This window comes from Bombus bifarius, unplaced genomic scaffold (genome assembly GCF_011952205.1).
Source record: "Bombus bifarius isolate JDL3187 unplaced genomic scaffold, Bbif_JDL3187 scf7180000008008, whole genome shotgun sequence".
Taxonomy (NCBI): Eukaryota; Metazoa; Arthropoda; class Insecta; order Hymenoptera; family Apidae; genus Bombus; species Bombus bifarius.
Genome location: NW_022884386.1, coordinates 1,710,096 through 1,738,002, shown reverse-complemented (window position 1 = coordinate 1,738,002; position 27,907 = coordinate 1,710,096). Strand labels below are relative to the sequence as shown.

The 27,907-nt window shown below is 34.3% G+C and overlaps 4 protein-coding genes across 4 annotated transcripts; 3 read left to right on the top strand and 1 right to left on the bottom strand.

The window, feature by feature from the left end:
- Positions 1-597: 597 nt before the first annotated feature.
- Positions 598-2,445, bottom strand: LOC117206627 (cysteine-rich with EGF-like domain protein 2). Its single transcript, XM_033446131.1, has 4 exons — positions 2,020-2,445; positions 1,128-1,785; positions 970-1,065; positions 598-878 (listed from the first exon to the last, which is right to left on the bottom strand). The coding sequence occupies exons 1-4, from the start codon at positions 2,182-2,184 to the stop codon at positions 658-660; spliced, it is 1,140 nt and encodes a 379-aa protein (XP_033302022.1). The 5' UTR covers positions 2,185-2,445; the 3' UTR covers positions 598-657.
- A 365-nt stretch (positions 2,446-2,810) lies between these two features.
- On the top strand, positions 2,811-6,974 carry LOC117206564 (coatomer subunit alpha-like). Its single transcript, XM_033446035.1, has 5 exons — positions 2,811-2,953; positions 3,122-4,346; positions 4,423-5,370; positions 5,449-6,603; positions 6,683-6,974. The coding sequence occupies exons 1-5, from the start codon at positions 2,874-2,876 to the stop codon at positions 6,917-6,919; spliced, it is 3,645 nt and encodes a 1,214-aa protein (XP_033301926.1). The 5' UTR covers positions 2,811-2,873; the 3' UTR covers positions 6,920-6,974.
- Positions 6,975-9,092: 2,118 nt separating this feature from the next.
- On the top strand, positions 9,093-13,356 carry LOC117206797 (coatomer subunit alpha-like). The gene is made up of 5 exons (XM_033446436.1): positions 9,093-9,266; positions 9,435-10,659; positions 10,736-11,683; positions 11,762-12,916; positions 12,996-13,356. The coding sequence occupies exons 1-5, from the start codon at positions 9,187-9,189 to the stop codon at positions 13,230-13,232; spliced, it is 3,645 nt and encodes a 1,214-aa protein (XP_033302327.1). The 5' UTR covers positions 9,093-9,186; the 3' UTR covers positions 13,233-13,356.
- A 1,779-nt stretch (positions 13,357-15,135) lies between these two features.
- LOC117206796 (host cell factor) lies at positions 15,136-27,674 on the top strand. Its single transcript, XM_033446435.1, has 7 exons — positions 15,136-15,700; positions 16,541-17,248; positions 17,306-17,451; positions 17,533-20,436; positions 20,515-20,742; positions 20,816-21,197; positions 21,289-27,674. The coding sequence occupies exons 1-7, from the start codon at positions 15,532-15,534 to the stop codon at positions 21,417-21,419; spliced, it is 4,668 nt and encodes a 1,555-aa protein (XP_033302326.1). The 5' UTR covers positions 15,136-15,531; the 3' UTR covers positions 21,420-27,674.
- Positions 27,675-27,907: the final 233 nt, after the last annotated feature.

The following is a 27,907-nucleotide window of genomic DNA, read 5'->3' as shown; positions in this document are numbered from 1 at the left end:
AAGAAAAAAATGTCGAGACAAGTGAAACTTCGAAAACGCGTTGATAAGATATTCATTACACATCGGTGCATATAATACTATATATGTGTTTGCTTTAAAATACTAACTTCTTATATTTGAAATAAATGTAAAAAGCAAAACTTTAGACAAAAATTGATATGCATATGATACAAAGGTACTGCAAACTTTAACACTTATTTCATATGTTTATATACTCGCCATTAAAAACATTCTCTGGTGAAATAAACTTCATTCTTGTAGCCATCTAGTGAAAGAAATTACTAATATAATATCTCCAAAAATCTTATATTATAATTATGATTTTTTTTAGAAATACTCGGAACAAGATTAAATTTTTTTTATTTAAAGATTGGTTTTTGAGAATATATATATATATCATATACATACTTTACAGTATGTATTATACATACTACATAACACTACTCATCCGTGATAACACATGATATATACGTATATGTATAGATTGAAATATCTCTAAAATTTGAATTTTAAAATGATAAATAATAATTAATATATTAGATCAAACAACAGAAATTATAATTGTTAATATACGAGTGATTACTATAACAATATTCATTTTCTCACTTTTTTATACATTACAATTTATTAAAATATGACATATAATACACTATACATTTATGCTGGTCCTAGAATGTCAACATTTGCTGTTGTATCTTGAACGTTACTATGAGCTATCATGTATTCTGAAACCGATATGTATATCCCAACTAATAATCCAATTACACTTGCTATATAAATATTTCGTTGGAAGATGATGCATGTAGCTGTGCACAGACCAAGATATGTAGCATATCTTGCAACATTCTCCTGTTGCTTACGACCTAGTAGGTCAGAATCTAAAATAAATAATTTTATATATGATTATTATTATTAGTAGTAGCAATATTTTTATATATCTTATTCAATCATCATTTATTGAGAACATACTTATACATAAATTATTTTTTTCACGGTATCCATCTGCACAATTTATACACATATCTGGTCCATCACCTGTGCACCCATCACAGGCCACGTCACAATCTAAAACATTAATTAAAAACAATAAATATTAAATTATTTTTGTATGTTTTTTTATAACTTACTTAAACACGTATATCCTCCTTCCTTATTAATACAAAATTGATTTTTTGAACAATATTCATCACTTTTTAAGCATTCATCAATATCAAAGCAACCTTGTCCATCTAATATATGCCATCCTTCCGTACATTTTTCACAATTTTTTGGTCCTGGTCCTTTACAAGCTCCATCACAGGCATTGTGGCATTGTGAACAAAGTAATTTATTTTCATCTTTATAGGATTCATAAAATCCAATTGCACATTCAGAACAATCATCTTTCTCATAGCCTTTATCACAGGAGCATTTACCATTTCCTTTTCTGGTACCTGCTCCTTTGCATTTACCATTATTATTACAAATTTTATCTGGAAAACCTGGACATGGCTTGCATTGTGGACCAAAATGATCTTTTGGACAACAGGATTCTGTTTGTTGAATACAGATATAATCATAAATATCTGGATGTATTTGTTGGTAATTAAACCACCAATCTTCTATTTTATTTTCTAATTCTTCAGCTAAAGTCTGACACTGTATTTTACCACGTTCTACTTCTTCACATAAATGTTCTTGTATTTCTATTAATCTAGTTTCACTTTTTGAATATGAGCCTAACTTATCTTCCTCCCATGCGCTATCACCACCATCAAATTTTTCACGACTAGTCCTTTCTATACCCTGTACAACAAAACAGTACAATAAATGTAAAATACATACATAAAAGATATTTACACAGATAAATAATGATTAAATACGAATAAAATTACTTATATATATACATAAACAATATGATATAGTAAACTCAATATTACGTTAAATTTATATACAAAAAGATATGCATTTACATATACTTTCGTACACATATTTCTTAAAAATTGAGTTCTTTTAACTTATAATATTTGACAAACTCACCTTCTTAAAACTATTTATTAAAATCTTGCAAGCCGCACATGGAGGAAATTTTTGAGCTTCAAATTCTTTACTTGAAGGTGTTTTGTTGCACTTTACAGAAGCAGACATAGAAAGTAAAATAAACAAGCTTAAGAAAAGAAAAAGAATGACATTGGTTCGTCGCATTATTCTACAGAAACGTACCGGTCACTACCTTCAGTAACACTATTAGCATTTACTTAAAGGCTAATAATAATTACTCTTAAATACAAATCACAAAATGTAATTGATTCTATACTACTTTGTAGAAGATCATTATTTTATTAAATATTTCGATTGTAGTCAATATATGAATAACTATATTATTCCAAACTTTTCAGACAAACAATCCCACGTATAATAATACAACAAATATTTCGTAACTGAACATGCGCGGATCAATCAATATGAAAGTGACACGTTGATTCTTCGCATTGTTTCAATTAATGCACATTTAATAAATAAGTTTATTTTAATTCAATTTTATTTTATACTTTGATAAATTGGTAGAAAAATATTTTCATACCGTATATATGATATTCGTAATATTAAGAACTATTAATTAGAAATTATAAGCAATCCAGTCATTAGATAATAAAAAAATATGATTATATTTAAAAAATGTTCACGATTTGAGATAGATAATTTGATGTGACAAAATACAATATTAAATATTATATGACAAAATACAAGTTCCATTACCTATCTATATGTATGTATATATTTCATGGCAGCACTGGTGACGTCGTGACGTGTCGCGATTCGTGACAAATTTACAAGGTTTAGAAGCGAGGAATGGTTCTTTAAACATAATTTTGTGAAATACTTACTGAAAGATGTTAACAAAATTTGAGACAAAATCTGCTCGTGTAAAAGGGATCTCTTTTCATCCAAAACGTCCATGGGTGCTTGCAAGGTAAACAATAAATATTCTCCGTGTCGGTTAGCTATTGAGTTATTAAAACAACCACATACAGATGTTTACGTTAGGATTATTAACTCTAATATAATTCGGAAAATTCTGCATTGTTCTTGAACTATTAAGAAACTCAGATTTCCAGAAATATTATGTATTCTGTTACAGTTTACACAATGGTATTATTCAGTTATGGGATTATCGCATGTGTACTTTATTAGATAAATTTGATGAACACGATGGACCAGTTCGTGGAATATGTTTTCACAATCAACAACCATTATTTGTATCTGGTGGTGATGACTATAAGATCAAAGTATGGAATTATAAGCAAAGGAAATGCCTCTTTACTTTATTGGGGCATTTAGATTATATTAGAACAATTGTATTTCATCAAGAATACCCATGGATTTTGAGTGCATCAGACGATCAAACTGTTCGTATCTGGAATTGGCAGAGCCGTGCTTGCATTTGTGTCTTGACTGGGCACAATCACTATGTCATGTGTGCACAGTTTCATCCTACAGAGGATATCATTGTATCGGCTTCCTTAGATCAAACGGTAAGAATATGGGATGTTTCTGGATTAAGAAAGAAAAATGTAGCTCCTGGTCCAGGAGGCTTGGAAGATCATTTAAAAAATCCTGGAGCCACAGATTTATTTGGTCAAGCAGATGCTGTTGTAAGACATATCCTGGACGCACATGATAGAGGTGTTAATTGGGCATGCTTCCATCCAACATTGCCTCTGATTGTTTCTGGAGCAGATGATCGTCAGATTAAAATGTGGAGAATGAATGATGCCAAAGCTTGGGAGGTTGATACTTGTCGGGGACATTATAATAATGTCTCTTGTGTTTTGTTCCATCCTAGACAGGACTTAATTCTCTCAAATTCTGAAGATAAAAGTATTCGCGTTTGGGATATGTCTAAACGTACTTGTTTGCACACATTTAGAAGAGAACACGAGAGATTTTGGGTCATCACAGCACATCCTACATTGAATCTGTTTGCTGCTGGTCATGATTCTGGAATGATTATTTTCAAATTAGAAAGAGAACGTCCCGCATATGCTGTATACGGAAACGTTCTTTATTACGTGAAAGAACGGTTTCTTAGAAAATTGGACTTCACTACTTCAAAAGATACATCTATTATGCAAATCCGAGGAGGTGGAAAGACACCTCCTTATAGCATGTCGTATAATCAAGCTGAGAACGCTGTTTTAATCTGTACTAGATCAGCTAATAATGTCGAAAATAGCACTTACGATCTATATTTGATACCGCGCGAAGGTGATCCAAACACTGATGCCGATGCGAAGCGGGCTTCGGGTGTCACTGCCATCTGGGTTGCCAGAAATCGTTTTGCGGTGTTAGATAGGGCGTATTCGGTATGTATTCGGGGTGAAACGTTATCTTCTTTAAAATAACGAAATTTTATAAACATTTTTTGATTATTTATCGCAGTTGGTCATTAAAAATTTGAAGAACGAAATTACAAAAAAGGTGCAGATCCCAAACTGTGACGAAATATTTTACGCTGGTACTGGAATGCTCCTTTTACGTGATGCTGATCAAGTAACGCTCTTTGACGTTCAACAGAAAAGAACATTAGCCGAAGTAAAAATTTCGAAGTGTAAATATGTCGTGTGGTCTAGCGATATGTCTCACGTCGCTTTACTCTCGAAACATAATGTTAACATTTGTAATCGACGTCTGGAATCCTTGTGCTCTGTACACGAAAACACTAGGGTAAAGTCGGGAGCTTGGGACGACTCAGGAGTGTTCATTTACACCACTAGCAATCACATCAAATATGCAATCAACAATGGTGATCATGGTATTATACGCACATTAGACCTCCCGATATATGTAACGCGAGTTAAAGGCAATCAAGTTTATTGCTTGGACAGAGAATGCAGACCAAGGATTCTTCGAATAGATCCAACTGAATATAAATTTAAATTGGCCTTGATCAATAGGAAATACGAAGATGTTTTGCACATGGTTCGTAACGCAAATCTCGTTGGTCAATCTATAATTGCATACTTGCAACAGAAGGGATATCCCGAGGTTGCTTTGCACTTTGTTAAAGATGAAAGAACAAGATTTGGCCTTGCCCTCGAATGCGGAAATATCGAAGTCGCTTTAGAAGCCGCGAGATCGCTTGATGAAAAATCCAATTGGGAAAGCTTGGCCCAGGCTGCCCTGTTACAAGGCAATCATCAAGTTGTTGAAATGTGCTATCAGAGAACTAAGAATTTTGAAAAATTAGCGTTCCTGTATCTTATAACTGGTAATTTAGAGAAATTACGTAAGATGATAAAAATTGCAGAAATTAGGAAAGACGTTTCTGGGCAATATCAGGGTAGCTTGTTACTTGGCGACGTTTATGAACGTGCAAAAATATTGCGTGTGGGTATTTATATAACTCAGTTTATATTCAAATTTTTCTTACTCCCACGACTTATTTTTTACCGTTTTATGTTACAGAATTCTGGTCAAGCTTCGTTGGCTTATGTAACTGAGAAAATTCATGGTATATCATCTCCAGAAGACGACGTTCAATATAGTTCTATGAGTGAAGAACTTTCTGCTCTTGAACAAGGAGCAGAATATCTTCGACCTCCGGTACCGATTCAACAGGCCGAAAACAACTGGCCACTATTAACAGTATCAAAAGGTTTCTTCGAGGGAGCGGTCATGTCGCGTGGAAAGAGTCAGGTAGCTGCTGCGTTGGCTCCGGAAGACGATAACGCTGTACCTGCTGAAGGGTGGGGCAATGACGAAGAGTTAGGAATAGACGAGGAGGAAGTTATCGAAAATGAAAACGTTCCTGAGGGCGAAGAAAGTGCAGGATGGGATGTGGAGGACGTAGATTTGCCGCCGGAACTCGAAACTCCAGTGGCTGCGACGGAAGACGGCTATTATTCACCGCCAACTAAGGGAATATCACCAACTCAACATTGGATAAACAATTCGCAATTCGTTGTAGATCATGTACTAGCTGGATCACTAGAAACAGCATTTAGATTGCTAAATGATCAAGTTGGTGTAGTTGAATTTGAAGCATATCAAAGTCTTTTCATGAATACATTCGTACGCGCTAGAACATCATTTGCGTCGTTACCCAATATACCCTCTTTATATGGATATCCTCAAAGAAATTTGAAAGATACAAATCCAAAAAGCAGTCTCCCTGCAATCGGATTGCATCTTACCGATTTAGTTCAACGACTTCAAATATGTTATCATTTGACAACTGGCGGCAAGTTTCCAGAAGCAATAGAAAAATTGCAAGCGATTCTACTCAGTGTGCCATTATTGGTTGTTGACACGAGGCAAGATATTATAGAAGCACAGGAATTGATTCAAATTTGTAGAGAGTATGTTCTAGGTTTAAAAATGGAGACTGAAAGGAAAAATCTACCTAAAGCTACTTTAGCTGAACAAAAACGAATCTGTGAAATGGCAGCCTACTTTACACATTGCAATTTACAACCTGTTCACCAGATTCTCACTCTAAGGATAGCTGTAAATATGTTCTTCAAATTAAAAAATTACAAAACTGCGGCTTCGTTCGCAAGAAGATTACTTGAATTGGGACCTAAACCTGAATTAGCACAACAAGTTAGGAAGATTTTGCTGGTATGTATACTTTCGTGTATATTAACCATCTCACATAAAGTACAGGAAAAGATTATTACCGCGTTTCTTTCTTTTTTAGGCTTGCGATAAAAATCCGGTGGATGAACATCAATTAGCGTACGACGAACATAATCCTTTTTCATTATGTGCAAGCACGTTTGTTCCAATTTACAGAGGAAAACCAGAAGTCAAATGTCCATTATGCGGTGCAAGTTATTTACCTCAATTTAAAGATACAGTATGCAAAGTTTGTGAAGTTGCACTAATCGGAAAACAGTGTATCGGCTTAAGGATAAGTCCTGTTCAATTCCGATAAATTTTTTATATTTTTATCGTTACTGTTACAAATAATACAGTATATTGTAATACAATATCGTTGTCTTGTAATTTTTCAATTGTTTTATAGATAAAAAATATGTCATTACAAAAGATATTGTAAACATTATAAGAGATATATGTGTACTTAAATTTTTTAAATATTTCCTCCACTACTTTATAGAGAAGAAGTTCATTATCATCATTGTTTACCACTATTACTATTAACATTATTTCATATTGAAACAGTACATGTAAACTATATTTTAAAAATTAAGAATTTCAGAGAAAGAAATTCCATAATAAAATTAAGAACTAAAAATATTTTTACTCAATTGACTTTTTGTTATTTTTATAAAGAGGGACACAAGCGATTTTCTTATCAATTATAGTATAATTCACACTTTCCATATTGAGCAGGTAGAATTGTATAACGAAGAGAATATGTAAATCATTTCGTAAAGTAACTTGTAACTTCAATAATATCAGTAATCATACTTAAGATGTATAAGCAATAGCTGAACCCTACGAAAGAAAGAATTTTAGTGAACAATGTATGTAAAATCCCCAAATAAATGTTAGTTGGTAATGTCAGAGATGAAATTAGGAAAATTGCTGATGATCAAAGGAGAAATTCACCCATAAATGCACTTCATTAATTGCCGCTTCTAATGTTCAAACGGTTCAAACTATACGTACACCTTTTTCTCCGGTGCTATTGGTGGGAAAAACGTGTGCACTATGAGAAGGAAAATATGTCTCAGTTCGTACCAGTCCATACGCAGTTGGCCAAAAGTAGGCGCTTAGTGGCAATTCGAAAACAAGTAGCAAAACACTGCGCCACATCACCAACGCTATAAGATTTGGGTCGTCATTTTAATATGAAAAGAGATGTTTTAGTTCTATCGGTCAAACGAAGGAATCAAATTATTGTAAAGTAACAAAATTACGCAAATGATTACACAGAAGATTAACTCATTGTAAAATTGTACAATTATTGTAAACTGATGAAATGAATTGAAGAAAACAATATTATTTTGCAAATAAACAAAGCGTTTAATCATTTAAAATCCTTCCAATATCCACATTCCCCAAATAACTTCCAATTTCCATAAGTTCGAGGAATAAGTTAAAAAATATTACGAAAGGGTTTGAGGAATTTGAGAAGTACTAAGAGACTAAAATACCATAAGAAATATAAGAAACTTGTTAAAAGTTCTGTAAAAAACGCCATTTTCGTAGGAAATTCAAGAGTAAAGAAATTTTCGACCAATTTTCCAATTCTGTATTACAGGAACGCGATAACATACAGAGTGGAACAATTTCGGCGATTCTTTTCCAATACGTCAGTTTCGAAGAATTTTGCGAAGTTGAAATTTTCGGGATCTTAAAAATGCTTTTGGTTCACTTTGCGATTATATATCAGCAGAACATGATAACATAGGAGGTGGAAAATTCTGCCAATTTGTGGGAATTACCTCATTTTCAAAGAATTTTGGGAAGTTGAAGTTTTCGGGTTCCCGAAAATATTTTTAGCACATTTTGCAATTTTGTATCAAAAGAACACGACAATATAGGAAATAGAGAAATTCTACTGATTATTGGATATTAATTCATCTTCGAGAAATTCCTTATTTGAAATTTCGTGTTTTCGAAAATGTGTTAAGCTCATTTTACAATTTTGTATCAGGAGAACATAATAACATGGGAGGTGGCACAATTTCGCTGATTCTAGGGAATGATGTCATTTTCAAGAAATTTTGCAAAGTTACATTTTTTGATTCTTGAAATCTTTTCCGGCCAATTAGGTCCTCCGAAAACACGACAAAATTTGCAATCTTTTCTGTATAATAACTTTCGAGCGGAGAGATTCCTAAACTCAAAACTGCTATCGTTGAACTCTATTCAATAAATACTTCAAATATGTATAATATTAAAAAAATTGGGATTCAGAGGTGAAGGCCAGCCTCTTCTTTCGGTTCATACAATATATTAAAAAATATCTATTACAAATTTTAAGCAGACGATTCATTTAAATACAAAGAAATATAATTATAGTAAAAAAATGTTCAAAATTTGGAATAACATAATTTGATAGGATATATATTATACGATAAAATAAATGTTCCATTCGCTATCTATACATGTGTATGTATTTCATGGCAGCGCTAATGACGTCGTGACGTGTCGCGATTCGTGACAAATTTGCGAGGCTTAGAAGTGAGGAATGGTTCTTTAAACATAATTTTGTGAAATACTTACTGAGAGATGTTAACAAAATTTGAGACAAAATCTGCTCGTGTAAAAGGGATCTCTTTTCATCCAAAACGTCCATGGGTGCTTGTAAGGTAAACAATAAATATTCTCCGTGTCGGTTAGCTATTGAGTTATTAAAACAACCACATACAGATGTTTACATTAGGATTATTAACTCTAATATAATTCGGAAAATTCTGCATTGTTCTTGAACTATTAAGAAACTCAGATTTCCAGAAATATTATGTATTCTGTTACAGTTTACACAATGGTATTATTCAGTTATGGGATTATCGCATGTGCACTTTATTAGATAAATTTGATGAACACGATGGACCAGTTCGTGGAATATGTTTTCACAATCAACAACCATTATTTGTATCTGGTGGTGATGACTATAAGATCAAAGTATGGAATTATAAGCAAAGGAAATGCCTCTTTACTTTATTGGGGCATTTAGATTATATTAGAACAATTGTATTTCATCAAGAATACCCATGGATTTTGAGTGCATCAGACGATCAAACTGTTCGTATCTGGAATTGGCAGAGCCGTGCTTGCATTTGTGTCTTGACTGGGCACAATCACTATGTCATGTGTGCACAGTTTCATCCTACAGAGGATATCATTGTTTCGGCTTCTTTAGATCAAACGGTCAGAGTATGGGATGTTTCTGGATTAAGAAAGAAAAATGTAGCTCCTGGTCCAGGAGGCTTGGAAGATCATTTAAAAAATCCTGGAGCCACAGATTTATTTGGTCAAGCAGATGCTGTTGTAAAACATGTCCTGGATGGACATGATAGAGGTGTTAATTGGGCATGCTTCCATCCAACATTGCCTCTGATTGTTTCTGGAGCAGATGATCGTCAGATTAAAATGTGGAGAATGAATGATGCCAAAGCTTGGGAGGTTGATACTTGTCGGGGACATTATAATAATGTCTCTTGTGTTTTGTTCCATCCTAGACAGGACTTAATTCTCTCAAATTCTGAAGATAAAAGTATCCGCGTTTGGGATATGTCTAAACGTACTTGTTTGCACACATTTAGAAGAGAACACGAGAGATTTTGGGTCATCACAGCACATCCTACATTGAATCTGTTTGCTGCTGGTCATGATTCTGGAATGATTATTTTCAAATTAGAAAGAGAACGTCCCGCATATGCTGTATACGGAAACGTTCTTTATTACGTGAAAGAACGGTTTCTTAGAAAATTGGACTTCACTACTTCAAAAGATACATCTATTATGCAAATCCGAGGAGGTGGAAAGACACCTCCTTATAGCATGTCGTATAATCAAGCTGAGAACGCTGTTTTAATCTGTACTAGATCAGCTAATAATGTCGAAAATAGCACTTACGATCTATATTTGATACCGCGCGAAGGTGATCCAAACACTGATGCCGATGCGAAGCGGGCTTCGGGTGTCACTGCCATCTGGGTTGCCAGAAATCGTTTTGCGGTGTTAGATAGGGCGTATTCGGTATGTATTCGGGGTGAAACGTTATCTTCTTTAAAATAACGAAATTTTATAAACATTTTTTGATTATTTATCGCAGTTGGTCATTAAAAATTTGAAGAACGAAATTACAAAAAAGGTGCAGATCCCAAACTGTGACGAAATATTTTACGCTGGTACTGGAATGCTCCTTTTACGTGATGCTGATCAAGTAACGCTCTTTGACGTTCAACAGAAAAGAACATTAGCCGAAGTAAAAATTTCGAAGTGTAAATATGTCGTGTGGTCTAGCGATATGTCTCACGTCGCTTTACTCTCGAAACATAATGTTAACATTTGTAATCGACGTCTGGAATCCTTGTGCTCTGTACACGAAAACACTAGGGTAAAGTCGGGAGCTTGGGACGACTCAGGAGTGTTCATTTACACCACTAGCAATCACATCAAATATGCAATCAACAATGGTGATCATGGTATTATACGCACATTAGACCTCCCGATATATGTAACGCGAGTTAAAGGCAATCAAGTTTATTGCTTGGACAGAGAATGCAGACCAAGGATTCTTCGAATAGATCCAACTGAATATAAATTTAAATTGGCCTTGATCAATAGGAAATACGAAGATGTTTTGCACATGGTTCGTAACGCAAATCTCGTTGGTCAATCTATAATTGCATACTTGCAACAGAAGGGATATCCCGAGGTTGCTTTGCACTTTGTTAAAGATGAAAGAACAAGATTTGGCCTTGCCCTCGAATGCGGAAATATCGAAGTCGCTTTAGAAGCCGCGAGATCGCTTGATGAAAAATCCAATTGGGAAAGCTTGGCCCAGGCTGCCCTGTTACAAGGCAATCATCAAGTTGTTGAAATGTGCTATCAGAGAACTAAGAATTTTGAAAAATTAGCGTTCCTGTATCTTATAACTGGTAATTTAGAGAAATTACGTAAGATGATAAAAATTGCAGAAATTAGGAAAGACGTTTCTGGGCAATATCAGGGTAGCTTGTTACTTGGCGACGTTTATGAACGTGCAAAAATATTGCGTGTGGGTATTTATATAACTCAGTTTATATTCAAATTTTTCTTACTCCCACGACTTATTTTTTACCGTTTTATGTTACAGAATTCTGGTCAAGCTTCGTTGGCTTATGTAACTGAGAAAATTCATGGTATATCATCTCCAGAAGACGACGTTCAATATAGTTCTATGAGTGAAGAACTTTCTGCTCTTGAACAAGGAGCAGAATATCTTCGACCTCCGGTACCGATTCAACAGGCCGAAAACAACTGGCCACTATTAACAGTATCAAAAGGTTTCTTCGAGGGAGCGGTCATGTCGCGTGGAAAGAGTCAGGTAGCTGCTGCGTTGGCTCCGGAAGACGATAACGCTGTACCTGCTGAAGGGTGGGGCAATGACGAAGAGTTAGGAATAGACGAGGAGGAAGTTATCGAAAATGAAAACGTTCCTGAGGGCGAAGAAAGTGCAGGATGGGATGTGGAGGACGTAGATTTGCCGCCGGAACTCGAAACTCCAGTGGCTGCGACGGAAGACGGCTATTATTCACCGCCAACTAAGGGAATATCACCAACTCAACATTGGATAAACAATTCGCAATTCGTTGTAGATCATGTACTAGCTGGATCACTAGAAACAGCATTTAGATTGCTAAATGATCAAGTTGGTGTAGTTGAATTTGAAGCATATCAAAGTCTTTTCATGAATACATTCGTACGCGCTAGAACATCATTTGCGTCGTTACCCAATATACCCTCTTTATATGGATATCCTCAAAGAAATTTGAAAGATACAAATCCAAAAAGCAGTCTCCCTGCAATCGGATTGCATCTTACCGATTTAGTTCAACGACTTCAAATATGTTATCATTTGACAACTGGCGGCAAGTTTCCAGAAGCAATAGAAAAATTGCAAGCGATTCTACTCAGTGTGCCATTATTGGTTGTTGACACGAGGCAAGATATTATAGAAGCACAGGAATTGATTCAAATTTGTAGAGAGTATGTTCTAGGTTTAAAAATGGAGACTGAAAGGAAAAATCTACCTAAAGCTACTTTAGCTGAACAAAAACGAATCTGTGAAATGGCAGCCTACTTTACACATTGCAATTTACAACCTGTTCACCAGATTCTCACTCTAAGGATAGCTGTAAATATGTTCTTCAAATTAAAAAATTACAAAACTGCGGCTTCGTTCGCAAGAAGATTACTTGAATTGGGACCTAAACCTGAATTAGCACAACAAGTTAGGAAGATTTTGCTGGTATGTATACTTTCGTGTATATTAACCATCTCACATAAAGTACAGGAAAAGATTATTACCGCGTTTCTTTCTTTTTTAGGCTTGCGATAAAAATCCGGTGGATGAACATCAATTAGCGTACGACGAACATAATCCTTTTTCATTATGTGCAAGCACGTTTGTTCCAATTTACAGAGGAAAACCAGAAGTCAAATGTCCATTATGCGGTGCAAGTTATTTACCTCAATTTAAAGATACAGTATGCAAAGTTTGTGAAGTTGCACTAATCGGAAAACAATGTATCGGCTTAAGGATAAGTCCTGTTCAATTCCGATAAATTTTTGATATTTTTATCGTTACGGTTACAAATAATACAGTATATTGTAATACAATATCGTTGTCTTGTAATTTTTCAATTGTATTATAGATAAAAAATATGTCATTACAAAAGATATTGTAAATATGATGAGAGATAACTTTTAAATATTTCCTCTATTACTTTATAGAGAAAAAGTTTGTGTAACATTATTGTTATTAATAGTATTTCATATTGGAACAGTAGACATGTAAATTACATTTTAAAAATACGCAATAAAAGTAATAACTAGAAATGTTTTTAGTCAATTGCTTTTTATGTTATTTTTATAAAGGGAGATACAAGCAATTTAGTTCTCAATTATAGTATAATTCACATTATCTTTATTGAGCAATTATGGTTGAATGATGAAGAGAATATATTAATTATTTTGTACAGTGCTGTAACTTCAATAATATTAATGGTTATATTCAAGACGTACAAGCAATAGCTAAATCTTGTTAAATGAATCATTTTATTGAACATATGTAAAATCCTCAAATAAATGCTGGTTGGTAATGTCAGAAATGAGTAGGGTGACCGCCGATGTTCATGGAAGAAATTCAGCCAAACGTGTTTCACAAATTACCTACTCTAGTGGTGAAACAGCCCAATTATACGCACATTTCTTCCTCCAGCATTAATAGTAGGAGAACCGTGCATATGCAGGCAGCTAGTGGCAATTCAAAAACGAGTGATACAACGCTGCGCTATACCATGAGCACTTATAACATTTTGATCGTCATTTTCATATGAAAAGAGCTGTTTTAGCTACATTTTAAGAGCTTTTCGAAATTGAAAATTTCGACGCGCCGAAAGAATTTTTCCTCAAGATATAGGTTTTGTTTCAGAAGAATATAATTTTGTAAGAAGTGATATTATCTCGATAATTCTTGAAATTTGAGATCATTTCTCAAAATTTTCAAAAGTTGTTTCGCGATCTTTTTTATACTATTCGTCTTTAAATTTCGCGTGTTCTTAATTATTTCCTGATTTCATTTTTTGATTTTTATATGATTGGATAATGAAAACGAAAAGTAACAACATTGTAAAATGCTGTTAAACTACTCTGACTTATGCAAAATCTGTTTAAATACATTTTATATAATTATTTTATAATAATCATTTCCAAGAAGATGGTTGCCGCTGTTATTCTGTGATTATCCTGATTGTTGTTTCTGTAATCAATGCAAAAAAAGCAATTTATTTCTAATATTTCATTAAACTTTTAAGAAATGTTTATTTTTTGTTGGCCTTACCCTTCGCTGATGTGTGGTAGGAATGCACATTTCCCCTCTTGTCGCGAATACGCATGTTTCTCCTATCAAGATCACCGAAGAAGAAATGTGCGTATAGTTTGGCCGCTGGCCGCTAGAAGCCTATATTCCTAGCGAGCATTTTTTGCCCGACTTTTTTAACATTACATCGGCGATCTCTCTAGTCATATCTGGTAATATATGCGATTGTAGGACAAATTTCATACAATAGTGCATTAAATATATAGTGTTCGCTTGTACGAATCACAAAATTATGGACGGTAATATATTCTTACAGTAAATATTACAAATTTCTTATCACATAGTTATCATATCTAACAAATTTGTATTATGATTATCTAGGGAAATCTGGATACATAGGGAATTCTTTTGTTGCGTCGTTTTTTGTTGGTTTGTGAAATCTTTAAAAGTAACGAACAGATAAACTTATTTTACAAATATTATAAGAAACTGTACGGAATAGATTTAGATTAAAATATAACATTAAAAAACCATTATTTAACTATAATAATAATTTAGTAGCGTGAAAAATATATTCGGGGGTGGATCATTGATGAATACTGAGTGAGCACACTAGAAGACATGAAATCAGTGCCGTAAACATCGTGAACGTAAATACACGGTGTGCGTTCTGTGTACGTGTTACGTTACAGACGTCTTCTAAATCGCGTAGAATTTTCATGATTCCCACCGAAAAAAATTCATCTGACTTTATATTTGTATGGACCATTTTGTTAAGTCAAATTAATTAATAAAGAACAATAGCCGAAGGTAGGTTATAATCAAGACGTACGATATTGACAGTGCTAAGAATATCAAGAAGTAGTAAGTTCTCGTTGGGTGTGTGAACCTTCGAAGTTATCCAAACTGTTGTATCGTGGACATCGAAGATAGAAAAGTTTGAAGAAAAGGACACACTATCATTGAAACCATCGGGCGTTGCACTGCTCTAGGGGTAACACGGTGGGTGCATAGCTGCGCGGTATGAAAAAATGATGTGATCGATGGTCATCATGGCGGCACCCATGCTAAAGTGGAAGCGGATCACAAATCCGTCCGGACCCCAGCCAAGACCTAGGCATGGACACAGGGCAGTTGCTCTTAAGGACCTTATGGTCGTTTTCGGCGGTGGAAATGAGGGCATTGTTGACGAGCTTCATGTCTATAACACGAGTAAGTTGCTTCCTTGCTGTGCGTCTTTCGCGCCGTTCTTGATGATTCCCGCGATCCAAGATGGCGGCATACATTGACAAAACGGTCACCGGCCGGATCATCGTGAAAACCATGAATTTTGTTTATGTCAGATGTCTTATTATCATATGTTCCATATACATTAAATGTACCTTTACTATACGTGTCTTTATAAGTCTTGTTTGTTAGACATTGGGTTAATTTCATGCGTAGAATTAGTGCGATCTGTCATTTTTCATGTTTATACGCACGGGAGCGGCCATTGCTGTCTTATACGCCCCACCACGATATGCAACGCGCCGCGTTTCCCGTCATTCCACGTTCACGCTTCACCCTTCCTTTTCTTTTTTCTTTCTGTTCCTATTTCTCCTCCCACTCTTTCATTTTAGGTTTTCACATCTTTACCATATCATGAATGCGTATAGCATTTCTTTTACTATGTTGCCAACAATTATACGCATGCGTACTGTAACGAATATTTTGTACTTAATTTTGAAATGTTTCCCTTAGTGATACTATTCAAGTTACTTATATGACATAAAGATAATAAATATAATAATATACCTTAATAAAAATGTAATTCTAAATATATAAATATAAGATTTTTTATATTATAAATATTTAATAAATTTAACATTATTTCTTAGTTTTTAAGTTGATTAATATCATTCTATGAATTTATTTAAAAGTTTTGTTTACAAATAAAAATTATATAAATTTCTGTAACATATTCAAATAATTAAAGATTTTTTAATTCATTACAAATGTATATCATGTACTGAAAAATTTTTTCCTACTTATACACGTTATTACTTTTTGCAGCAACTAATCAATGGTTTGTACCATCGACAAAAGGTGATATTCCACCTGGCTGTGCTGCATATGGATTTGTTGTTGATGGAAGCCGTATTTTGGTTTTTGGTGGTATGGTTGAATATGGAAAGTATTCAGATGAGCTTTATGAACTTCAAGCAGTTAGATGGGAATGGAAAAAATTGAGACCCAGACCACCGGAAAATGATTCCCCACCATGTCCTAGATTAGGACATAGTTTCACCCTTATTGGTAATAGAGTCTTTCTTTTTGGAGGACTGGCTAATGACAGTGAGGATCATAAGAATAATATACCAAGATATTTAAATGACCTATATACCCTTGAACTACTTCCTAATGGAGGAACAGTTTGGGATGTACCACAAACAAATGGGCATGCACCACCACCTAGAGAGTCTCATACTGGAGTGTCTTATACTGATAGTAAGACAGGAAAAACCTGTTTAGTGATTTATGGTGGTATGAGTGGCTGTCGTTTGGGTGATTTATGGTATCTTGATGTTGATTCAATGACTTGGCACAAACCAGTGGTTCATGGACCTATTCCATTACCCCGTTCTCTTCATACTGCCACTTTAATTGGTCATCGAATGTACGTTTTTGGAGGATGGGTGCCACTTGTTGTTGATGATGTTAAAGTTGCAACACATGAAAAAGAGTGGAAATGCACAAACACGTTGGCTTGTTTAAATATAGGTAAGTTGATGTTATATTTGTTAATGCATGATTTCGTAATTGACAACATTATTTTAGAAACTTGGACATGGGAACAGTTAACAGTTGATACTTTGGAGGAAAATGTTCCTCGTGCACGTGCTGGTCACTGTGCGATTGGAATGCATAATAAACTTTATGTGTGGTCTGGTCGAGATGGATATCGCAAAGCTTGGAACAATCAGGTTAGGGTTAGTCCTTATAATTTATTTTTAATTCGAGAATGCTTTTATCTGCTATAAAATATGATTTACTTTTATCCTCAGGTTTGTTGTAAAGATTTATGGTACCTCGAAGTCGGTAAACCATCTGCACCATCGAAATTGAATTTAGTTAGGGCTAGTTTGCAAGCACTGGAAATTCAATGGACACCAGTTCCATCTGCACAGTACTACATATTGCAAATACAAAAATGTAAGCCTTCAGCGACAACTGGAACATTTCCTACAGTCAGCACTCCAGCAAACACAGCAACACCTACTACGACATCGGCAATGGTTACTCTTGCAACTGATTCTGCTACATCTTCACCTGTTACTGCTGCTCCTGAGCTTCCACAAACTCCAACCACTATTAGACCGTCCATACCTCCACAAACTCCGGTCCGAGTTCAGTCAACTGTGCAAAGCCCAGTTCAAAAACCAGTACCATCACAAAGCGTAACAAAACCATCGAGTCCATTGACACCAAGAGTAGCCGGAAATCTTATCAGAATTCGTTCTCCCTTAGTTACAACGACGCCAACAGCAACTACTGCTACTGAACAAGCTCCAACTTCTAATACTACAGTGGCAGGTCAAACACCAGCTGCTATGTCAGGAATTGCTGCCTTAGCAGCAGCAGCTGCTGCTACGCCAAAAATAAGCATGAACAATGTACCAATTCTTCCACAAACTACAGCTAATACAATTAGGATGAAAAATGTACAACCAGGCCAACAAATACGTTTCGCTGCCCCTGGAGCAACAGTATTGAGAACTGCTTCACCACAACAAAGTAAACAAATTATCCTACAAAAACCAGGGCAAAATATATCTGGTCAACCCCAGATAGTACATCTTCTTAAAACAGCACAAGCAATGGTAGCAACTGTGCCTAAAGTAAGCCTCATCCCAGGAAAGACTGTTCAAGCAACAGGTGCAAAGCCACTTAATCAGGGGGCTAAAATATTGAGATTAGTAAATCCGAATACTGTACAGGGATCTAAAATTCTTACAACTATGAAAACATCTAACATCGTTGCAATGAGCAAAGGGCAAAATATTAGCGGTAAACAAACGATAATGATTACCAAACCTGGTGGTAATGGTGGATTAGTTGGCCGTAATCAAATAATAGTAGTTACAACGGGATCTAATTTAAGAACTATACAAGCCGTAACTACATCCCAAGCTGGCAGTGGACAAACGGGTAATATTACCACACCTGTAAATGTTTTACCCTTATCAGCTACTAATCACGTAACAAATCAACAAGGAGTAAAGATGATCGTTGTGTCATCTGGTGCAATGGGTGGTGGCACTACTGGAAAACCGATTACTATTACAGTTCCAGGCCAAGGTGGTGTTCCAAAAACGGTAACTATTACAACTAAAGGAAGCCCACAAGCTATCTTTAATCCTGGAAAGAGTCAGATTGTTACCATGCCACAAATACAGAAAACGCCAGAGACTGTCACAGTATCTGGTAAGCCTGTAACATTACAAATGTCTGGAGGAATAGGTGCAAAAACGGTTACTCTCATGCCTACAAGTAGCACAATAGTGACTACTTCAAGTGCATCAGAGACAATAGATACAAGTAAAATGTTATTTGTCCCATCACAAAAACAACCATCAGCTTCTTTAGCATCTACATCTGATGGTCCTGCTACCACTGATGCAGCATTAGCTGCATTAGCTGCAGAGGCAGGTTTAATAGATCCAGTTCAAGAACCTTCTGGTGATTTATCATTCATGGTATCTACAGATGATGGTGGAGCAGGAGATGGTAAAATGGATGAAAGTTGTAATGGTGATGAAACTACCACAGCAGCTGCTTTGGTTTCTCAAATGGGAGCTGGTGAATCAATGCAAATTGATAGAGATGGTAACTTCTTAATTCCTCAAGTTGATGGTCCAGCAGATCTTCTTCTGTCTGATGATGACGAAGAGAACGATAAAATTGATTTAGCGGAAGATCCGGTGTTGGAGAACCAAGAAGATCCACAAGTTGTGGACTCTGTAAGTATGGAGCAAGATACAGATGCAGCACCAGTGGAAGCTGTTCATATGGACGAGTCTTCTATAAAAGATCCAGAAACTTTGTCAGAAGGAGCATCTGAACTTCCTGTTTCTACAAGCGCTGCAGAAGATATTCCAGTAGATCCAGAACCTTCCATTGATGCTCAGCCAGACGAAAATGACATACCTATTGAAGTTTCTAATGAATCAGAACCAGCAAATGAAACTGATATGCAAGATATGAATGATGCATCAGTTGAAGAAGCACAAATAAAACCTGAAATTTCTAGTATGCAAGATCCAATAGAAGCTTCATCAGAGGAAGCATCCATGCCAGATGCTATGGAACTGCCAGAAAATGATGAAAGTGAACAGATTGAAAACAATGATATAAAATTAATGGCAGTAGATACATATGCTTCTGAGTCTGAGAAACCATCTGTTCCTGAACATTTATCACCTGAAGATAGTTTATCACAGCTCTCTCAAGAGGAAACTCAAGTTTTAGAAAAAATTAAAGATGAGGCTGTGGAGCCACCAATGGATCTTCCTGAAGGAACTCCAATGGAAACATTAGAGGACAACGATGAACCAATGGTTACAGATTCTTGTTCAACTTCTACCACTGTTAATATTCCAATCACAACATCCATCATGCAAATAAAATTAGAACAACCTGACGAGCCAATGAAACAAGCAAAGATTCTTGAACCGCCAGCACCATCTGTCAATAGTATTAGTATTCTTGAGAAGGAAATGGATATTAAAAAACCAGTAATTCCAATGAAAGTGGAAATAAAAGACGAACCTATCAAAAAAGAAAGTTTGAAACAAGAAAAGATGAATGGCACTAGAACAGAAAATGGAGATGATTCCACGGCATTAACTACATTGGCTACAGCTGCCTTAGTTTCGGCAGAACAACCAATAAAAATAAAGGCTGAACAGGTAAAAGTGCATATCTTAGATTACAATTTGCAGCTAACTTTTTTCGTATATAAGTGATTTTTAACGTTTTTTTCGTAGACTGAAAAAGAGAAAAAAGAAGAAGAATGGTATGATGTAGGAGTAACACAGGAATCACGATTTACTGTACAACATTATTACTTACCTAATGACGAACCTTTAGATATAACGCAACCATTAACTATGGATGTTTTTGAAGGAAGAACAAAGGTTCCTTTAGAACAGGGAACCATTTATAAACTTAGAATTGCTGCTGTGAATAGTTGTGGACAAAGTGATTGGAGTGAGGTAAGTAAAACAATTGCAAGTACGGACATTAAAATAAAGATATATAACTTCATGTAACATCTTTTTATTTAAGGTATCGGCGTTCAGAACATATGTCCCGGGATTCCCCGGGGCACCTAGCGCTATAAAAATTAGTAAAACGGCAGACGGTGCTCATATTTCATGGGAACCACCACCTAACAGAAATGATGGACCCATTTTAGAATATTCTGCCTACATAGCAATGGCGAATACCGCACCAAATAATAACGGAGAACCAAAGACAACGGCGTCGAATTCGAACCTAACATTTACAAAATTTTATTGCGGTACAAACAATTCTTGTTCGGTATCTAATAGTTCCCTTAGTGCCGCTTATGTTGATACTACTCGAACACCGGCCATAATATTTAGAATAGCAGCACGAAATGTTAAAGGATATGGGCCAGCCACACAAGTTAGGTGGTTACAACAAGGTTAGTTATATTCTTTTTTCTTGAAACAAACTCGGTAATTTTTAGTAATGGTATTTTATTAAAAATTATAAAATATTAATTTTTATACCAGCATCTGTAGCGTCATCGGATCAAACTAATTTTATGGAGAACAACCCTCAAGTGAAGAGACGTGGTGTAAATATACGCTTACAAGCAAGCTCCCCACAGAAGAAGGTGAAACTAAAGAGACCAAGTAGCTAACTTTTCGTGAGCCTGTTTTTCCTTGACCTTTTACAGCCCAAATATCCAAACAGCGCTATTCATTATTTAATTTCCGCTGGTACACACGCCTAACAACGATAATGAAACAGTATATTCTTCGAATAAACGACGTAACATGCGAGCAAATGAAAGAAATGAATGCACGATATAGAGCGATGGAAGAGGTATCCATAGCTATATTGAGGTATAAACATAAGAGTTAAAAAAAAAGTATTTTAAGTGTTCTATATACGAATACAAGGTCTTTCTATACTGCGTTTTCTGACTCACCGTTATTCTCCTATTCCTTCGCGAATGCGCGACATTTTCTGTAAAGATAATACGAGTACTGTTAATAAATGGCAAGGTGGTTATTTTCAAGTTAAATAACTTTTTCCACGTTTATAAATGCGTTCCATAATAAGCGTCGTAACATACCGATGATACTTGCATCAACACTTGCATCACTTTTTATGGTATATAATTTCGTTTAAATATTGACCACCTCCATTTTTATTTTTTAATAGCTGAATTTAATTTAGCTACAAGTTGTAATAAAACAATGATGAAATGAAGTAGTCATTTAATTTGTACGAAAGCTTTGTATTTAACAAATGCTTTGTTCGAATTTATTTTAAATTACTTGTATTTGAAAATCTTTTATTTTTACTCGGATATATGTACGTACAGTTTTTCTAATATGAAGTGGAAGTATAGAAAGCTTCCTATTATGTTTAAATATTTATTGTAAATACTGTAATTGGAAATATTTTCTTTTAATTTTATTTACAATTGTATTTGTTGAAATTTTCTCGAAATTTTGCAGCGCGATGCAAGTATAACGAAAATTTTGTTGATATCATCTTTTTCTGTATAGAATATCGGTGCTACATTTTATTCTCATTACTTTTGTTACTGCCAATCGCAAAAACAAAATATATAATCAACATAAAGAGAAAGGAGCACGTAGTGTAAACTTCTTTTAAATACAAATTTGCTTTGAAATTTTGTTATTTCTTTCAACAATAAAGCAGAGATATTTTATTAAAAAAAAAAAAAAAAAAAAGTGGGAAAATATAAGTTCGTAGAAATGCACGTATTATTCGTGAAAATTACAACTTGATTTCGAAAGTGTTGATATTTTGAAAAATAAAGAATTTGAACAAAGTTAATATTTTTATATGGCAACAAAATAATTATTTGGATAGTATATCATTATAATATATTATGTCTAATAAGAAGTTTAATCTTTTAAGATATTGCTAAGTCAAGGTATTAGTATAAAAGAAATTTATAGAGAAAATAAATGAAGCAGTCATACATTAATTTGTTTAGGGAAGTCTTCAGTTTTTTTTGAGCATAATATATTTTAACTGAGATACTGAAGTAGCTTTTAAAACAGTGGTTTGTAAAAACCAACGATTAATAGATTACATTAATAATCAATTGATGTGTGGTTCACACACGATTAGGTGGCTTGGGGCTATGTTGAATCTGTAATAATTTAAGCGCACACTTTATTTTTAGATTATCAATACAAACTTTCTGTTATCTGCTTGTAGCTTAAGCATTAACATAGCGTTTTAAATCCCTAATATGTTATGCTAAAAATTTACATTATTAATATTTTATAAACTAGCATATTCAAAATGTGTTAAAAGATCGATAAAACGTTTAGAACTAATAACTTTACATTAATTTGGCGTATTATTTTCATCCATTTTCATTCGATAAATTCCAATCTTACATAATTCATATTATCCAGAGTGTAATCCATTAGGAAACTATATTTGACTATGCGAGATTATCCTCGATAACTATCCGATAACGTAAACTATTTCTACGAACAATTGATAAAAAGTTATTAGTTCTCTTATCTTGTTTTATAAGTTCTGTTAACGAAAAATGACATTAGACCATATTAAAATATAGGTTCAAAGTTATTATAAATATTCTGAAAATGAAATATTTTGAAATGTATGTATACATGGTATGATATTCTGTTCTATCCAAATGTATTGGAACGATATCCATAATATTCAAATATATTAGAAGAAACTATGAATAAATATAGAAGAAAAAAGTATCTTACATGAAATACTCGTTATTTCACTGTAGCAAACTTTTATAACATGAATGTGTACTTACACTGTAGATACATGCATCTCCAAAACTAACTGTAACTATACTAAAATTACTAAAAAAAAAAAGTACGTATTAAACTTCATTTTATTATACTAGTAAGAGTGTTACAATCTATCTGTATTATATACCTTGAACTTGTGTAAGCAAATTTATGAATTATAAATTTTACAGATTCTTCTTCTAAGTTTGGTACAGACAAATTTTAGATATTTTATTCATTATTAATTGGGATGAAATAAAAAATTTACAAATAACGGAAAACGTAATTATACGTAAACTTATACTATAAAAAGTATATTCTATTTCTACCTATATTGTAATATTGCTATAAATAAATTTCGATACGTTATATTTCAATATTATATTCCGCGTGCTGCCTTTCTGTTAATCACTCGTATCTTTTGGCAGTAACGAAAGCGAATATTACATATGCACTGTGTTATCATCCTCCAGAGTTAATTAATTGTAGTAAACAGGTCAAGTGAGTGAATACCATACCAAGACTTTCGGATGTAAATCGCGTACCTTTTTAATAAAACGTTAATGAACTGATAATTACGTTCGTTCGAAGCAGGATCTACATCTAAAGATCTTAGATGGTATCGATTGCAAGGACGTGAGAAATCTGAAAGAGATCTAGAAAATAGAGGAAGAAAGATCTATAGTTAAGGAATTACAGATACAAACAACTATAATATTTTCTTTTCTAGCGCATGAAATATGCTTGAACCAGTCTTTGGTTTTTTCGTAAACAAGCAATTGAAAGTAAACTGTAATGAACAAATTTGCTGTACTGTTCTGACGTATAAGAAAAGAGAAAAGCAAACGGCAATGTCAGACCACGATTTTACCACAGACTCTTTCTACGTGACTACATCTGAAAATCACACGACGCGATTGCAACGTGCAAACACGCGTGAAGGATAATCAGGTAGAAAGCGAATTATACACGTTAGAGAGAAATTGAACGAAAGGACGCTGCAGCGAAGGTTTAAGAGACCTGCACTTTACGGTGAAGTCTTATAGGAATTTAGCGTGATTCACGCTAAAGAAACTAGTACTGCACTCAACCTGCAATCGTACTAAGTAAGATATACTTGTATTTTTCGATGGAATTTCGTAGTCTCGAAGCGTAGCCGCGGGACTACGAGAAATTTTAGAACTGTGTTTTAGTGATAAAATTCGCATACGATTAATCGTTACCGTCTAAAGTACCAAAAGTTTTGATTTGGTAATCGAAAACATTGTATACGAGAAGAATAATTCTAAGACTCGTATAAACAGTTTCAATTTCGAAGGCCAATATTTAATTAAATAAGAGAAAATTGGAACGCTGTTTCTTCTCGTGCATATCTCTTGAAGATTCGTCGAATTTTGTAATTTACTTATCCGAATAATGTCACACGTTTAAGCTACACTTAAGAAAACAACTTAGCGTGCCTAATCGCAAGGTCAGTAAAAAAGATAAAAAAAAGTAAAAGAAAAGACGCTAAACAACGTTTACAGATTGTAATTTTATACCTCGATATAAATTTATATTCGTACCGTCGTTGCGAAACGAGCATCATTAACGATTAAAAGGTCAACACGTGTCATAGACGAGAATATCCTACTTTTTAATATTTAATCGCACCTTTTTATAGGATTCGTTATTCCAAAAGCCAATTTTACACATATTATATCTGGTAAAGTGGTACCAGAATCGACGCGAATGAAGGAATTAGCAACGTGTGATTTTACGATATCAAAAATCGTTTCTTCCATCGATGAACTTTCATATGCATACTCGCACGCGTTTATGTTTTTATGACGTCATAAAGAAAAACGTTCTGACTTCCACTTAAACATTCTAGAAGCTTGATATAATCGGCGACGAAGAACACGCGGGTTCATTTACGTGCTGGTTAGTGCAGTATCTTCTTCCGGTTATATCTTCAACCATCATCCGACATCCGACTTCGAGCGTCCATCGCTTTCTCGTAATCGTACAGCGTTCATTAAATCGATAATAACAGATCTAAATTTTGTATCTGTTAATTAATAGAAATTTAGTTGATCGAAGAACGCAGAAGAGTTCGGTTGGTCTGTTCCTTTTTTTTAAACTTCGTAATATCGAGAATAACGGAGAGAGAATGAAAGCGGACAATGCGAGTTTCCGTATAATAATTCTACGGTATGCGCGAACGATTGTGTCGTACGATACATGTTTCTGGTTAATCAGGTGTGCTGCATCTTGTGCAAATAGAACAAGGACGAGTAAATTTTTGAAACGAGCCGAGAAGAGCAATACCGTAGAGACATCCTATATTCCGCTCACTGTATCAACCGATGGAATGATTAAGGATAAAAATAAAACAAAACGTGGTATTTATGTACGCGAGGATCGACATAGAGTTATTCTTAGTAGGTAGCACAGGTGTGATTGCATTCTATATACATATATATAGAAAAACGATACCTTTTGTGATCTTAATTTTCCTTTTGTTGAAGAAAGAAACAAAATTCGTTGTAACTAAACGACGGATAAAAACGTTGACAAGTTACCGATTTTTCGACAATAGTCTAAGGAGGACATTAAATGCAATTCTGTCGAATAGTTTTCACAGAAATTGCAATATTTCGACGTATCTCGATGTTAATTATCACGTGTCTTGAAACACGTGGATCCGTCGTCAGTAGAAATTCGCGCAGACGAGAAATGCTGCGATATTCTTTTCGTTCGATACATGTTAAAGAACTTATTAATCGACAATTATGCTGTTTCGAGAGGAATGCTGTGTAAAATAACGTCGTGGCTTCGAAACACTCCATCAAATCACTAATTCTAATCAAAAAAGAAAAAAAGATCTATTGCTCAAATACTCAACTTCGCACTTCCTTGTGTTCAACTAGATTTTACGTGATACGTGTGTAATATCATTGAAAAATCGATCAAAAGGAAATACAGTAAAAAAGAAAACGACAAAGAGAGTGGGAAGAAGGAAAATGGAAAAATCAATCTATTCGTTCGACATCGATTAATTTCGAAGCAGCACGATTTTCGAAAGTTTTAGACTATATGAAAGGAACAATTGAATGGAACGTGTCCCGTGTGTACATGTATGTATGTAAATACGTACGAGTGTGCGGAATACTAACATACGACGTTTGCAACAATAGATTATTTTTCCACGTCTAGCTCGAATGTTTCGAACCTTCGACGAACATCTGTAAAGCTAGATTTAGGACGTAATGAGAAGTTGGTGATCGGCAATTCACATGTTTTGCATAACGATGATATACAGGTGTCCGTGACTGAATTGTCCGGTGGGGCACATATTACATTTATCATATATTTTATTTTCCTTCAGACGTACAGGCGTAGTCACTGAACGTGAGAGAGAACAGTAACGATGTCTATGATAATAATTATAATTTGCGTATATATACATTATGGATCGTTATTTTCTTTTATAATTACGGTCGCTAAGAAATTTATAATTATGATTGTTAGAATGAAATGAAAAATGCGTACAATTAACGAACGAGACTAGATAATAAAAGGTGATAATACCAACATTGGATGGTTCGTATTTAGTTAAAATTTAATTAGAATAAATCTATTTTAATACTGAATCTATAAGATTGAAAAACTTTTTTATTTTAATCATAACTATATAATTACTAATCAAATTTCTACGTAAAAAAAAAGTAACGATATAAAGTAAACGATCTGAGAGTATACAAGAATTATTGTTAGCAATGGTATATACGTAATTCGTATAAAGATATCGAGTTAATTGTACTGGAAGGAAGTATACCTTAAAATTTTAATATTGGCAATGAATTAACTTACGCAGGAATCGCATGCTTGTATCATCTTCTCCTTTATGTTATCATACGATCGATTAGTTGAAAATAGTTTTGCCAGTTTCTTGAATTTTTCAGTAAATCGTGTTACGATGAATTTGGACGTCGAGTTTCTGTGAGTGCAATGTCTCTTGGCGTTTCGGTTCATTACGTGATCGCGCTATTTTTCACTCTATTCAGCTATAGATTCTCTTCAATGGTAGGGTTAACTAAACATATATTATATGTAATAAAGAGAACAGAATAAATGTATGTAAACTTGCGTGCCTGTGCACATTTATTCACAACGTCAATCCCGTACTCTTGACTCCGAAATTCTTATTTTTTCTGGATTATCAATTTTACAATATTTACGAAATTTATTTCTTTCTCTTACTGTTAGACGATCAAAATCCCATGAAATACCATGGAATTCTAATTATTCCTCTCTTAATGCTCTTACGGGCTCTCTTAATGCCTCAAATGAAAGCCCGTAATCTTGTAGCCTGATAGAG